At 41.3% G+C, this 17047-nt stretch overlaps 1 protein-coding gene across 10 annotated transcripts in view; it reads left to right on the top strand.

Moving 5' to 3' along the window:
• The window catches only part of astn1 (astrotactin 1), a 2519376-nt gene that overhangs the window by 1350459 nt on the left and 1151870 nt on the right, over window positions 1-17047 (top strand). For all 10 annotated transcript variants that reach the window (XM_069937468.1, XM_069937469.1, XM_069937467.1 and 7 more), the window contains one exon: window positions 15795-15869. In XM_069937468.1, coding sequence (XP_069793569.1) covers window positions 15795-15869 — 75 coding nt within the window. The remainder of the gene's footprint in view (window positions 1-15794; window positions 15870-17047) is intronic.

Raw genomic sequence — 17047 nt, 5'->3', positions numbered from 1 at the left:
TCTCATTCGCAATTGACTTGTATCCAAGAATATTGTACTGTACGTTGAATATTGTACTGTACGTTTGTCTTTTGATGGGGAGGGGAATTTTGTAAACTCCGGTTGTATGTGCTTAACGATTTGTGTGCTCTGATACTGTTGGGTCTTGACTTCTTGTGTCACCTTAAAAGGATGACCTTGGAATATTCTGGTCCCCTCCCTCCCATAATGGCTCAGAACGGAGGTCCATTAAAATCGGAACCCACACGCAGCCTCTCCACTCTTAATATTGACCCCCCACACCTCTCTCTGGATTGCCATCTGATTGCTACAAAAAGCAGGCAAAACAATGCTGCTGATCAGGAGTTCATAAAATCAGAGACTCCACACTTGCTCAATGAGAAAAATCATTGAACCTAGCCCTAGCCTGTGGAGAGCACAAGTGGTGGTAGTAAAAGGTGAAAATAAGGTCAGGCTAGTAATTGACTATAGCCAAACAATTAATCATTTCACACTCCTGGACACACACTCCCTTCTTCAAATTTCAGACAAGGTGAATGATATAGCCCAGTATCGTGTCTATTCAACCATCGACCTGAAGGCCGATGATGAGAACCGTCCCTATATGCTTTTGAGGCAAACGACCATCTCTATCAATTCTGGAGGGTCCTCTTTGCATGGAAGAGGGGGTCAGGAAGCTCCAGTTTGATTTGGATAAATTGAGGGACTGGGCAGATACATGGCAAATGCACTACAATGTGGATAAATGTGAGGTTATCCACTTTGGTAATACAAACCGGAGGGCAGATTACTATTTGAATGGCAATAGATTAAGAGATGGGGAAGTGCAGAGAGACCTAGGGGTACTTGTACATCAGTCTCTGAAGGCGAGCATGCAGGTACAGCAGGCGGTTAAAAAGGCAAATGGTATGTTGGCCTTCATATCAAGAGGGTTTGAGTATAGGAACAAGGATACCTTACTGCAGCTGTACAGGGCCTTGGTGAGACCACACCTGGAGTATTGTGTGCAGGTTTGGTCACCTTATCTAAGGAAGGATGTTCTTGCAATGGAGGGAGTGCAGAGGCGATTCACCAGGCTGATATCTGGAATGGCAGGAATGACTTATGAGGAAAGATTGCGCAAATTGGGATTGTACTCGCCGGAGTTTAGAAGATTGAGAGGGGATCTCATAGAGACATATAAAATTCTGGCAGGACTGGACAGAATGGATGCAGATGGGATGTTTCCAATGATGGGAAAATCCAGAACCCGGGGCCATGGTTTGAGGATAATAGGCAAACCATTTAGGACCGAGATGAGGAGGAATTATTTTACCCACAGGGTGGTGAATCTGTGGAATTCATTGCCACAGAGGGCAGTAGAGGCAGGTTCATTAAATATATTTAAGAGGGAATTAGATCTATTTCTTCAGTATAAGGGTATTAAAGGTTACGGAGAGAAGGCGGGGATGGGGTACTGAACTTTAAGATCAGCCATGATCTCGTTGAATGGCGGAGCAGGCTCGAAGGGTCGAATGACCTACTCCTGCTCCTAACTTCTATGTTTCTATCTTCCAGAGGCAGATGGACAGGATTGTGAACATATAGGTTGAAGGCTACCTTCCCCTACTTCAATAACGTCACCATCTGTGGTCATACCTTGGAGGATCATAATGCCAACCTTCAGAGTTTTCTCCATGCTGTAAAAGCCCTGAACCTCACTAATAACTCCAAAAAGTGTGTGTTCAGGACTAAACAACTGGCTATCCTGGTCTATGTGGTGAAAAATGGTAGTATGGCCCTAACCCTGATAGGATGTTCCCCCTGTTAGAGCTCCCTATTCCAAGGAATGTGAAAGCTTTGAGGCTTTTACCCATGTCCGAAGCCACTTTTTGAAGCCCACCATGCATGTGGTGGACAAACATGTATCTTTCCAAGTGGAAAGTGATGCTTCAGGTGTGGCACTGACCGCTACCCTTAACCAGACAGGCAGGCCGGTGGCATTTTTCTCCGGGACTCTGTAAGGCCATGAGCTCCAGAACCCCTCTCTGGAGAAAGAGGCTCAAAACATTGTGGAGGCCCTACCTGGCTAGTAGGAAATTTACTCTCCTCACTGACCAGTGCTCTGTCACATTTATGTCCATTAACATCAAGAGGGGCAAAATTAAAAATGACAAAATTGCTTGGTGGAGGATCGAACTCTCCACCTACCATTATGACATCGCCTATCAGCCAGGAACCCTTAATGACCATCCAGATACCTTATACAGAGGAAACTGTACCTCTGCACACACTGTGGTCTCTGCATAATGAGCTCTGCCATCCAGGGGTTATCTGCATGGCTCACTTTGTCAAGGCACACAATCTGCCCTACTCCATGGAAGATGTCAGGGAAATGACCAGGTCTTGCCAGGTCTGCGCGGAGTGCAAGCTGAACTTCTACCGCCCCGCAAAGGTGCACCTGATTAAAGTTATCCCAGCCCTTCAAATGGCTCAGTGTCAATTTTAAGGAACCTCTCCCCTCTACGAATGGGAACACATTCTTTCTCTCCATCATTGATGAATACTTCCACTTCCCATTCACTATCCCATGTCCAGACACCTCCATTTCCTTGGTTACCAAGGCCCTAAATTATATTTTCACCCTGTTCAGGTATCCCAGCTCTATCCATAATGACTGGGGCTCATCATTTATGAGTGAGGAGCTACATCAGTATCTGCTGGCAAGGGGCATCGCATGCAGCAGGACTACTAGTGATAACCCTTGGGGGAAATGGGCAGGTTGAAAAAGAAAATGCCATGGTCTGGACAGCTGTCAAATTGGCTCTCAAGTCAAGAGGCCTTCCAGACTCGCACTGGCAGATTGTCCTACCCATGGCGCTCCACTCAATTTGGTCGCTAAACTCTACAGAGACCAATGCGACTCCTCGCGAGCTTTTCCTCAATTGTGATCAGTATTGGGAACCACACTCCCAACCTGGCTCACCACACCAGGTCCGGTCCTCCTAAGAAAGCACGTGAGGAGAAGTAAAACTGACACCCTGGTAGAGAGGGTGAGAACTGGAACAGAGAATCTGTTGCCTCAGTTGACCCACGAGTTCCAGAACCCTTTCTCACCATGTCCAATCAGGGCCTCAGGAGATTCGGTTCAGGATGAAGAGTCACCCCCTTCTGTCATAAAACTGAAGACCCTACCACCTACCATGCCTCCTCTATGAGGGGACCAAGAGACTCAAGGCCCACAGGTGCTGAGGCACTCCTCCAGGATTTCCAGACCCCAAGATCTTTTAAATCTGTAAATAATTGTATATATTTTTATTTTATTTTGTTTTTTTTGCTGAGTCTGTGTTCTCTGTCTTCATCCACAGGCCCTAATTCTGCAGGAAGGTGTGAATGCAGTGAACTGAGATTCACTGGCTCATCCCCCATCTACCCATATATAACCCAGATTTCCCACCTAAACCCAGAGTGCAAATGAAGACCCTACCCTTTGTCATAAGCTAATAAAAACATGTGTTCTCCCTTCAGTTCTGAGAGCTTTTATTCCTACTCCAGGGTCAGAAGGATCTGTTACTGTGCTGTGTGTCTAAATTTTATTTTCCCTACTTTTATTTATGAAGCCTGGCATTTCAGAAACTAAGCTCTGAGAAATTCCTCTGTCTTGAAATATTTAAGTTTGTGTCTCCAGATAGGTTTTTCCAAGACGTTTTAATCTATATTATTTTTTTTTCCAACCACAATGCCTTTCTCTTTCTCTTTTCTTTTTCTCTACTCATTCAATCTCTTGCTACACTATTCACAACAGAAATTTACAGAGGCCTGCCCAAGTTACGAAGGACATGTTTCTATTACTGGTCTATGGAGAACATTATTATCCATCATTCTATGATGTAACTGCAGACTATGACCCTGAACCAATTTCTTCTTGTTGTGACCAACACTTTTCTAAGTGTTGCTAGTTTACTTTTGATGTGAGACTTTCATCTACTACATCCCCTTCATTCATATTGAATCACCTTATCAAGTAATTCAATAAAATTAATGATAAACAATATATATATAAAACAAATTTCTTACATTGTATCAAGCTTTTCCAATTTTTTTCCTCCTTGGACTCCTTTAAGAGTTTCCTCACCATCAAATTTAATTGAACACGGAACATTACAGCATAGCACAGGCCCTTCAGCCCTCAGTGTTGTGCTTACCTATGTATTCCTTCTTAAAAAAAATGTTGTAAACCCTTCCTACCTTATAATCGATATTTATCTATCATCCATGTGCTTTTCTTAGAGTCCCTTAAATGCCTCTAATGTTTAAACCTTCACCACCAACACCCCTGGCAAGGCATTTCAGGCAACCACAACTTTGTGTTTAAAAGAAAATAAACCCTAATGTCTCCCCTAAACGTTCCTCCCTTCACTTTGTAGAGATGTCCTCTGGTGTTTGCTATTCCTGCCCTGGGAAAAAGGCACCTTATCTATGCCTCTCAGAATCTTGGAAAGGATTAAGTCTCCTCTCATCCTTTTGTGCTCCAAAGAGAAAAGTCTCAACTCTATAACCTTGCCTCATAAGACTTGTTTTCCAATCCAAGCAACATCCTGGTAAATCTCCTCTGCACCTGAACAATAGCTTTCACATTGTTCCAAAAATGAGGTGACCAGAACTGAACACAAGTTTTGTCTCACCAGAGATTTGTAGAGTTGCACCATGATCTCTTGATTCTTGAACTCAATCCTCCTTTTAATGAAGCCCAACATTACATAGGCCTTAAATACCTTATCAATCTGTGCAGCAACCTTGAGGGATGTATAGATTTGGACCCCAAGGCCATTACATTCCTCCAAACTGTGAACCATTATCCCTGTACTCAGCCTTCTGGTTTGACCTTCCAAAATTCATCATTTCACATTTATCTGGATTGAACTCCATTAGCCACTTTTCCACTCAACTCTGCATCCTGTTTATATCCTTTTGTAACCGACGACAACATTCACCACTATCCACAATACTTCCAACCTTTGTATCATCTGCAAACTTACTGACCCCTCCTTCCTCGTCTTCATCCAGGTAATATATAAAAATCACAAAGAGCAGGGGTCCAGAAAAGATCCTTGCAGCACTCCACTGACCACCAGGAAGAATACTTTCCTTCCACTACTACTCTCTGCTTTCTTCCTGCAAGCCATTTAGGCTGGAAAGGGGTACTGATGGTAGTGATCAGCCATGATCTGTAAAATGGCGGTGCTGGCTCGACGGGCCAAAGGGCCTACTCCAGCTCCTATTGTCTATTGTCAGCCATGGATCCCATGCCTCAAGACTTTCTGAACAAGACTCTCATGGGGGACCTTGTCAAATGCCTTATTAAAATCCACGTAGACCACATCTACTGTTCTACCCTCATCAATTTCTTTTGTTACACTCTCAAAATAACTCAATTAACCTTGTGAGGCACAACTTTCCCTTCACAAAGCCATGCTGACTACCCTTGAGTACTTCCCCAAATGCTCATAGATCCTATCCTTAAGAATCCTTTCCAATAATTTGCTCACCACTTATGTAAGACTTGCCAGTTGATAATTCACAGGATACTCCCTATTATGTTTTTCAAACAAGAGAACTACATTTGCTGTTCTTGAATGCTCTAACACCTCCCATGTGATCAAGGAGGACTCAAAGATAAAAGCTGCTGTCCCAGCTACCTCTTCCCTCACTTCCCAGATCAACCTAGGTTATATTGTTTATGGTCCTGGGGAGTAATCAATCTTAATATTTTCAAGAACATCCAACACTTCATGTTCCTTAATCTCCATATTGCTCAGCACACAGACATGTTCTATTTGACCTCCCCTTGATCAAGGTCCTTTATTTTGTGCATACTGAAGTAAATTATTCACTTGACCTCCCCTGCCTCCAGGTACATATTGCCTCCTTTATCCTTAAGTGGCCCCACTTTCATTCTCATCATCCTTCTGTTCTTCACATATGTATAGAATGCCTTTGGGTTCTTCTTAATTCTGTTTGCTAAGGCCTTTTCATGCTTTCTTCAAGTTTCTAAGTTTTTTTTTAAGTTCCTTCTTCCTTTCAACAAGTTGCCTCATCTGTTTTATCAACCATGGTTCCCTTTTCCTACCCTCTTTCCATGTCTTAGTGTGACAAACCTATTCTGAACCCAGTGTAAATGGTCGCTAAATTTTGTCTACATTGCTTCCAACATGGCCATCACCATGTCTGTCAAAATAAACAGCCCCTGGGTCCCTGGCACTTGACACGTAATTATTATATTTACATATATTTTTCTTAATTTTTAAAAATTTATACAGTATTTTTTCGATCATATGTATGGATGGTCATAAGTAGGGGACTACCTTTATTTGGTTTGCTTTGAAAGGTGATCTAAGTTTTCCGCTGTCTTTTGCAACGTTGCAGAGAATTGAATATTGGAGGTGGCTCAGTTATACCTTGGGTTTTGGTTCTGATGCTCAAATGGAAGCTGTGGCATTCACGGTTACCTTGCATGTGTGGACTGGAGTGAAAGCAGGTTAAGTATATTTTCCATTGCTAGCTGGGTTGCAGGTGGAAAGAAGTGCAAGACAATACATGTACAGAAGATATTCTCTCAGCAATGCAAGCAACACAAGAATATTCCATTTCAAGAAGAACAAACTTGACTGAAGACATGGAGAAATGGTGAATCAGAAGACCAGAATAGTCCAAAACGTGAAAGTACAATGAAGGGTACACATTCAGGAGCAATAATCTACCTCTGTTTAGAATTGAAAAAGGTTGTCTCAAATAGTTAATCTAACCCTCTAGAGAACATAACAGCAAAATAGTCATTAGTGAAATACTAGAACAGGATGTAACTGTATTTCATAAAGCCACATAAGATACCATGCATGACAAAGCAGTTTCAAGATGAGGCAAAAAATATGAATTCCTGAATTATAGGATGGAATGGGTTTCACAAGGGGGAAAAAACTTTGAAGGAGAAAGGTCCAGTGAGATTAACCATTTGGTAATGATAATCCATGGAAGTGCGTCCAAGTGAATAGGGAGCTGGATTTTTGTTGGAATTGAGGTCAGTGTTATTGTTTTGATGGACAAGGTGTTTACCACATTACAGGTAAAAACAGGGATCCCCTGAGATTTCAGCAATATTTTAGAGCAAAATTAGGGCAATTTCACTACATTGACACAAATATGTAAAAGAAATGTATTTATATATCTAAAGGGAGGTATCTCATTCATTTGCAGTGATTGTGTCTCAAGATAAGCGTATACAGAGCCGTTGTCATACCCACACTCCTGTTCGGCTCCGAATCATGGGTCCTCTACCGGCATCACCTACGGCTCCTAGGACGCTTCCACCAGTGTTGTCTCCGCTCCATCCTCAACATTCATTGGAGCGCTTTCATCCCTAACGTCGAAGTACTCGAGATGGCAGAGGTCGACAGCATCGAGTCCACGCTGCTGAAGATCCAGCTGCGCTGGGTGGGTCACGTCTCCAGAATGGAGGACAATCGCCTTCCCAAGATCGTGTTATATGGCGAGCTCTCCACTGGCCACCGTGACAGAGGTACACCAAAGAAAAGGTACAAGGACTGCCTAAAGAAATCTCTTGGTGCCTGCCACATTGACCACCGCCAGTGGGCTGATATCGCCTCAAACCGTGCATCTTGGCACCTCACAGTTTGGCGGGCAGCAACCTCCTTTGAAGAAGACCGCAGAGCCCACCTCACTCACAAAAGGCAAAGGAGGAAAAACCCAACACCCAACCCCAACCCACCAATTTTCCCCTGCAACCGCTGCAACTGTGTCTGCATGTCCCGCATCGGACTTGTCAGCCACCAACGAGCCTGCAGCTGACGTGGACATTTACCCCCTCCATAAATCTTCATCCGCGAAGCCAAGTCAAAGATATTGATATCAAGTACCAATAAAAAGTTTGGATGAAGTAAGCTGGATGGTAGCATGACTTTAGTGTATATTTGGGTATTGTTTCTTTCTTCTTTCTTCTTGGCTTGGCTTCGCGGACGAAGATTTATGGAGGGGTAATGTCCACGTCAGCTGCAGGCTCGTTTGTGGCTGACAAGTCCGATGCTTGTCAGTGAGGTGGGTTCTGCAGTCTTCTTCCAAGGAGGTTGCTGCCCACCGAACTGTGAGGCAACAAGATGCACGGTTGGAGGCGATATCAGCCCACTGGTGGTGGTCAATGTGGCAGGCACCAAGAGATTTCTTTAGGCAGTCCTTGCACCTCTTCTTTGGTGCACCTCTGTCTCGGTGGCCAGTGGAGAGCTCGCCATATAACACGATCTTGGGAAGGCGATGGTCCTCCATTCTGGAGACGTGACCTACCCAGCGCAGTTGGATATTCAGCAGCGTGGATTCGATGCTGTCGGCCTCCACCATCTCAAGTACTTCGATGTTGGTGATGAAGTCGCTCCAATGAATGTTGAGGATGGAGTGGAGACAATGCCGGTGGAAGCATTCTAGGAGCCGTAGGTGATGCCGGTAGAGGACCCATGATTCGGAGCCGAACAGGAGTGTGGGTATGACAACGGCTCTGTATATGCTAATCTTTGTGAGGTTTTTCAGTTGGTTGTTTTTCCAGACTCTTTTGTGTAGTCTTTCAAAGGCACTATTTGCCTTGGCGAGTCTGTTGTCTATCTCGTTGTCGATCCTTGCATCCGATGAAATGGTGCAGCCGAGATAGGTAAACTGGTTGACCGTTTTGAGTTCTGTGTGCCCGATGGAGATGTGGGGGGGCTGGTAGTCATGGTGGGGAGCTGGCTGATGGAGGACCTCAGTTTTCTTCAGGCTGACTTCCAGGCCAAACATTTTGGCAGTTTCCGCAAAACAGGATGTCAAGTGCTGAAGAGCTGGCTCTGAATGGGCAACTAAAGCAGCATCATCTGCAAAGAGTAGTTCATGGAAAAGTTGCTCTTGTGTCTTGGTGTGAGTTTGCAGGCGCCTCAGATTGAAGAGACTGCCATCCGTGCCTTGATTTAATGCCTTGATAATGGTGCATTTGAAGTACCATGATCCATGGAATATTTATCCATTTTCAGATGAAAAAGTGGAACCACTTGGGATTGATTTTTTTTTTGCCAGAAAATGTCCAGCATAAAATGTGTGAGTTGGTGGAGGGTTGCCAAGAAGTAGAAATCATTAAAGCTGTTTTTGCTCCAGGTTTTGGAGAAAAGTTGGAAGCGTTCCAAACAAACAAGTGGATGTCTTTTTAACTTGAGCACACAGAGAATGGAGTATAATGGTGGATGTGGTTGAGGAGACTGCTATTGTAATCTTTAATAAATAAAAAGACATCTATATGGATAGGAGTAGTATGGCCAAACTGAGACAGGTGGGACTAGTGTGGCTGAGATTTCTTTGGTTGATGTGGGCAGGTAGGGCTGAAGGGGCTGTTTTCAATGTTACGTGACTCTATAAGGAAAAAAAAAGAAGATTCAAGAAATGCCTTACCTGTCAGCAATTTATTTTTGCTTAAACTGAATCAGCATAAGGTTTTAAATTAAATACTGGAGAAACAAGAGACTGCAAATCTTTGGTAAGACCACACTTAGAGTGTTCAGTTCTGGTCACCTCTTAGAGGAAGGGTGTGTAAGTTATGGAGTGGGTGCAGAGGAAATTTACCAGGATATTACCTGAATTGGGAAACAAGGTTAGCAGAGCTGTGACTTTTCTCTAATAGAAATGAGAGGAAGACTTGATAGAGGTCTACAAGATTATGAGAGGCATAGATAGATTGGACAGTCAGCACCTGTTTCCTAGGGCAGGATCAGCAAACATGAGAGTATATATGTATAAAGTTAAGGGAGGGAAGTTTAGGGAAGACATCAGGGGTAAGTTGTTTTTTTGCACAGAGTTGTGGGTGCCTGAAATGCCTTGCTGGGGATGGTGATGGAAGCTGAAACACTGGGGGCATTTAAGAGACTCTTCGGCACATGGATGAAAGAAAAAATATAGGGTTATGGGGTAGGGAGGGTTTAGTAATTTTTAGTAAGGTATATATGGGTCAGTACAACATCGAGGGCCAAAGGGCCTGCACTGTACTGTATTGGAACCTAGCCCAGGAGTCCAGAGGAAGAATCTTAACCTGATCAGTTTACTGTCCCTTTTCTTCCTCTGATGTCACCTGGCTTGTCAAGTTCTTCCATTAGTTTTTGTTTTGCTCAGTTAAATATTGTTTGTTTCAAAATTGTCAACACAAGTTCCAGCCATCTAATAGAGTTAAACTGCCTGGCAATTCAATAAATGTTTTGTGGTTTTGGAGTGAGGCTTGTGAAGTCACAATGAAATTTAAAGTTACTAAAACCAGCACACCAGTCCTGCAGCCATATTGAGGAGGAATTTGGTTAACCATGTGATACAAATTAATGTAATCCTGGAGAAGTAATGATGCAGAATGAATAAGTAGTCCATGCAACAAGATCATTGAGAGTGATGGTGAAATATTCACCACTCATGAACAGCTCTCGGCAGTTGTGTGAGAATCCATGATGAGGTTGAATCCTCAGTGTACAACCTGGTCATGGTTGAAAATGAAACAACCCATCTTCCATTGGAATTAATCATTCAAATTGATGCACTTAAAAGGCTTATAGAGTTCAAAAACTCCAGAATCCGCTTTCCTGCAGAAAAGAGGGAAGTGCTCGATGGAAGGTCAGTGACTCGTGAAGTTCCACAGGGAGTTGTTCTGTGTCCCCCAACTCTTTGTGATTTTGTTTTATATATAAATTACCTAGTCAAAGAAATAGAGTGACGAGTCAGTAAGTTTGGAGATGACATGAAGGTTGGAGGTGTTATGGATAGTGTTGAAGGTTGTCATAGGTTCTAACAGAATATAGACTGGATGCAGAGTTCTGCAGAAAAGTGGCAAATGGAGTTCTGTTCAGATATGTGTGAAGTGATGCATTTTGAAAAGTCAAAATTGAAGGCAGATTACATGGTTAATTGTAGGATTCTTAAATGTGCGGAATTGCAGAGGGACCTTTAGCTCGAGAGAGTTTCCACATAGGTTGATAGGGTAGTTAAGAAGTCTTAAGGATTGCTGGTCTTCATGAGTCGAATGATTGAGTTCAAGAGACACGAGGTAATGTTGCAGCTCTGCAAAACTCTGGTTTGACCACACTTGGAATACTTTGTTCATTTCTGGTCACTTCATTACAGGAAGGATGTTCAAGCTTTAGAGAGGGTGCAGAGATGTTGCCTGGATTGGAGGATGTGTCTTATGAAGCAAGGTTGACAGAGCTAGGATTTTGTTGCAAAGAAGAGTTTGAGGCAATTTAATAGTCAGTCTTATAATCATCTGATTGCACAAGTACAACCCGACGTAACAACATTCTCCAGTCAGTTCAAAACATGCAGTCACAGATCTGGACATGATACACATTCAGACCAACAATACATATGCATAACAAGTATGTGCAGATAAATAAAAATATTTTTTAAATATAAGAGTCTCGGATGGTTAGTGTGAGCAGTTCCTTTTGTTGTTCACCATTCTCACTCCCCTTGGGAAGAAGCTGTTCCTCAGCCTGGTGGTGCTGGCTCTGATACTCCTGTATCTCTTTCCTAATGGGAGCAGCAGTAGAGGTCTACAAGATTATGAGAGGCATCACCTTTTCCTCAGGGTGACAGTAGCAAATACCAGAAGATGTTTGTATAAGGTGAGGGGAGGAAAGCTTCAGGGAGACCTCAGCAAGTTTTTTTTTACAGGGAGAGGAGTGAGTGCCTGGAATACATTACCAGGGTGATGGTGGAGGATGGTACCTCATGGGTATGAGGTAGAGAAGGTTTAGATTGTTGAGTAAGTTTATATACAGTAGGCTGGCACTACATCATGGGCCAAAGGGCCTGTACTGTGCTGTTATTGTTCTATGTTCTAAAAGGTGACATTGCACATGTTTTGCCAAAAGGGGAATGGATGGTTCAGAGGATGCACAGAGCAGTGTCCATCTGCCATTTGACAGCAATATTATTTTTACTTCTGATTTTTTTTTTAAAAGTCACTGTGAAATGTATATAAAGAAGGAAGTCTGCAGATGCTGGGGTTGCTCAAGTGCAATACAAAAGTGTGCTGGAAAAACTCAGCAGGTCACGTCGAATCCATATGAAGTAAAGGGTATGAGGTTTGTCCGTGATGAAGGGGCCAGGCCTGAAACCTTTGTTTCCCTTTACTTGCATTGGATGCTGCATGACCTGCTGAGTTTCTCCAGCATGCTTGTGTCTAGTATTACATTGTCAAATGTACTGTTGGTGATGTATATGAGCAACTGGTGAGAGGGCTTGCTGCAGATGACCGAGATCAGATGAAGCTGCAAGTTATCTTTCCAATAGGAATAAGCAAAGGTAAATCAAGTAAATATCTCAATCCCTTCGCTGATTTTCAAGATAAAAACTTTTTAAAACGAGCTGTGTTCTGCAAAGAGCGTATGTGAACTGCTCATTCAGTGCACATTGGTGTCAAAGTTTAGAGATGGAGATTTCATTGACCATGGAGGACAGTAGTGCTGCAAGAATTTCTGATAAATATTCACCAAGAACCATATTTCAGAATGATGATGTGCCTTTCTTTCTGGAGGCTTTGTGAATTATGATGAGGATTTATGAATTGTGTTTCTTGATCCTTTTTGTGTTAAGTATTTCATTTCACCTTAGTAATTATTAGAATTGAGTCTCTCCTCTGCTTTGCAAAGTTCTGAGTATGATTCAGCAATTTTGATTATAATCTCGCTCTTTCCACCCATTTGTTAAAGTTGAGTAGGTCATGCTGGCTCCAAATACTTGTATTCCTGGAATACAGTAAAACCCCTGATATCTGGCATTCAAGCAACCGGCAAAACAATCAAGGAAAATATTTTTTTTTTAAATTAAAATAATTAAGAATAAAATAATAGGTTAAAAAAAAAGTGAATTTAAAATTGTTAAAGTAAATGTTCTCTGAAGTGACACACGACCTTGGGTGAAAATGAAAGCAAATATTCAACTAACGATGTGCCTTGGTCTGGCTTTGCTCATAGCAGCTGTTTGAATAAAGTTGTGTGAATCAGTAATGTTGTCGTCCAGAAGATGATGCTCACTGTTGAGGTGACTCTCCTAAAGTGTCTCCTTATCCCTGCTTAGTAGGAGTCACCCCCATCAGAGGGTTAATCCATAAATTTGGGGAAGGGGGACTGTAGTGGAAGACTGTAATACATGCATTCTACTGGTTGGCCCACCCCTGATACTGTAACTCTGCCCCCTCAGGATTCCTAATAAAGGTGGTATGGCCCAATCCACTCCCTCAGTACTGCTTTGTAAGTTTATAGTGATTAAAACCTATTAGTCTTGATTTCTGGTCTGTCAGGTCTAATTGATAGCTCAACAGGGAGTTGATTATCTACAATGCTATTGTTCATCTTTTGGGCGGCTCCATGGAGAGAGAGGAACCTGCAGATGCAGAGATGGTTAAATGTTTTCAAAGAATGTGACAAAATAAAGTAAAATGCTTTAATGTTTATATATTCATGCAAGTAAAGTTTGTTCAGTTTAAGTACACTCTAGTAATTTTGTCTTTTAAGCTATTTATTCTTAATGCAGGTTTTTTAGTTAGGCATTGTAAGAGTGAGTCTTAAGCAACTGGAAAATATACTTATCCAGCATCTACCAATCCCCAAAGGTGCTGAATACCAAGGGTTTTACTGTATTTCTGAAATGTTTTCAGACACATCTGAGCCAGGATTATAAACACACGAAGAACTGAATTAAATGGCTATCTAAAGATAAAACATAGCGATAGCACAGATCCATTTTAGCTACAAATTAGCAGAGAGGACTTAAATCCTTTATGAGCCAGATGATTTGGGCAAAGATGAAGCTTGACTTAATCCAAGAAACTACTAACAAGACTTTCATTTATCTTGTGTTCACAAATGTATGAGGTGTAAATTTTAAATTTACAAAATGCAAATTGACATCCATCATGAATGTTTTTCTTTCAGCTATTTTAATTCTGTCATGTCGAGTCAATGTCATTTACCAGCATTATAATTTTAATCATCTTCAAAGGAACTATTTACAACACAGACCTGAACTGCCATGAGTGATTTCTCTTTGGATTAAAATGCAATTACACCAAGTTAATAACATTGGCTGTCTCTATGATCTGTGATTGGGAGTTTACACTAAAATAATTTTAGCTATGATCTAAGATGATTACACTGTGATAAGATAGATGGGAATAAACATTTCATTGGGCCTGAACCATGCAGGGTTTGAAATTCATTCACAAAGTGGAAAACTTTTTTTGCAATTAAATTTTGTGAATTTAGAGCTGAGCTATTTCGTGCATGTTTCTATGTGCCTTGCACCCATCTTGAATTTTGTCTCCTCAGCTTTAAGAGGGATTTTCATTTTTCTGGTGTGAAATTCCCCAAAAAACATTATTGGTGGCGCAACCTGCAAAATTCAAGTGTGGTGTGATTTTGATTTCATAACTACTTTTCACTGAACCCATATCACCTGAATTTGTGCTATTTGTAGGAGTAACACTGAATGTATGTTGTCAGTCTCCATCACCGTTTGCCCACTCCAGCAACCTCAAATACAATCACGTGGGTCTTGCCCGTTTTTTCCATGGATCATCATCACTCTTAATTTCCATATCTTGGGACCAATTCCTGCTGTTGCTACTGACATCACACACAACAGTTTTTGCTGCATCTTGATTCACATGGCAATGTGAATTCAATTCAGTGATCTCTGCCACATTTCTTAAAATCCCACATTTCTTAAAATCCCACATTTCTTAAAATCCCACATTTCTTAAAATCCCACATTTCTTAAAATCCCACATTTCTTAAAATCCCACATTTCTTAAAATCCCACATTTCTTAAAATCCCACATTCAAGAATGGATCCAAACTGGGGGAGAGGACATCTTTCAACTTCAATTCCCTGTGTCCGCAAGAGCAGGCAGGGGAAATACATGCCTTTGCCTGCTTTGCAAACTTCACCAGAGTGTAGGCACTGATAGGTAGCACTTGACCTTGCAAAAATGCTTCTTGTAACATTATATCCAAAGATAGCCTCGAGAAGTCTTAATTATTCCCCATGCAAAAGAAGAAGCCTCCTGCATCCTCTGTTTCTATCCAGCCTGTCCATGTCCTGTTGACCCTTAATGGAGCTTCCAAAGGGTACATTCCTTCAATATCTTGAAGAGCATCACCCATGTTGTGCTCTGTCCTTTAGAGCTGTCTGCAAAGATTGCACCTGCTGGACCGCAGACTGGCAACTGCAAGATCTTGGCACGTATCAATGAGAAACACCACAATGAAATCAACACTTTATTACAGGAGAAAATCCATCAATTCTGTCTGTGAACCTCACAACTGATCACTTAACACTTTGTACAGTCTTCTCAAACAACATCAGGTTGATCCACAGTGATAAAATTAATGCTGTGAGGTAATTTTTAGAGTATTTTGATTTCAAGATTTAGTAACAAAATGGATGAGTTATTTATCTACATTTTTGTGTGTGAGTTCAATAGTTTTTTTATTGTTTTCATCATTCTCTGAGCAAAATATATTCTTCTGAAAACATTTATTTAAATGGAATCACCTTGGGATGATTCTAGTGATATCAAATTAATCTCGATGGGTTTATACCCAGGTTTTTCAGGTCATTGGTGGAGTGAGAATTTCTAATATTTGTTTTAGATGTTATGTTTATAACCATTTAAGTATGGTTTTGTTGAAGCCTTGCCATTGGAAAAAAAATCAGAAACATTTTAGGTTTCTTTTTATCGTCTGCAGTCCCTGGCCATACACTATGTTTCAACGTGGTTTTGATCTGGTGATGGGCGAGCAGCCGTCAGACAGAATATTCAGGTAAGGCCATGTTTTGTATATTTAAATCGTAAGAAGTCCTGCCTGCCACAAACTTTGTTGAATTGTAATTATCTATGAGTTTTATTGTACTTTGTGGTATTGACCTTGACACATTCTACCAGATGGTACTGTTCAGTTTGAGCATACCAATGTGGTTCTGCTGTTATCTGTCTCATCTGAATGTTAGTAATTGCAATAATGCCAAAGAACCCCCAAGATGCTACACCTATACAGTGCATTTCAATATTTCCCTGAACAAGAGTGTACTTTGCATAGGCCCAGAGTAGTTACTGGAGGCATTAAAAATCCTTGTTCATAAGGAAAGACTTCATCGACATTAAATATATTCATATGCTGTTGTAATAATTGTTTATAACTTTGTGATATAAGAACAGTTGTTTGATTATGTGTGATTAGAAAAATAAATATGGGGTCACACTACCTGGTTCAAGGAATCACAATGAAATTATCCCATTTCTGTACAACAAACAATTTGTAATAAATGGACACATCCAATTCTGTGTGATTAAAGTTAGACTGCTTAATTAAAAATGATATCTCTTGTTATAAAACAATTCATCCCTGATAGCTCATATCAAAATCTCATATCGCTGCCATCAACTACAAGATGTCTGCTGTTGAAACTACTGACATTTGTCTCCCTTCTTCCTCAGTAATCTTTTTGACTGAGTTTCCCTTTTGATTATCTTGATAATTATGAAACTATGCAATTGATTGCATTGTTTTTGGTATCTTGTAAAGCCTTTGCAGCTTTCATCACTGAATAAGTTGTTATACTATCTCCCGTGAATTATGTCTCCAGAAATAAGATTTCACTCTTTTCCCATAAATATGGGGTTGCCAGCATTTGTGTTTTCACTCAAATATTTGTTTCTGATATCCATAGCCACCTTGACTCTCCTTTCAAGTTTATTATTTTAATAGAAATTCCCTTGGATACTTCTGTGCCTTCGCTCAAATACATTGTTGCGGGAAACTAAGATAGCACCTAAAATAGTCTCACGTTAATGAATAATATTCAGTACTCAGGGTATTCAGCATGGCCTTGTGAAGAGAAGGTCATGCTTCACAAATCTAATTGAGGTTTTTGAGGAGGTAACAAAGGAAATTGATGAGATAGGACAGAGGATGTGGTCTACGTGGATTTTATTAAGGCA

This window comes from Narcine bancroftii, chromosome 5, assembly GCF_036971445.1.
Source record: "Narcine bancroftii isolate sNarBan1 chromosome 5, sNarBan1.hap1, whole genome shotgun sequence".
Classification (NCBI taxonomy): domain Eukaryota; kingdom Metazoa; phylum Chordata; class Chondrichthyes; order Torpediniformes; family Narcinidae; genus Narcine; species Narcine bancroftii.
The sequence above is the reverse complement of the archived record's forward strand: the minus strand, read 5'-3'. Positions and strand labels throughout refer to the sequence as shown.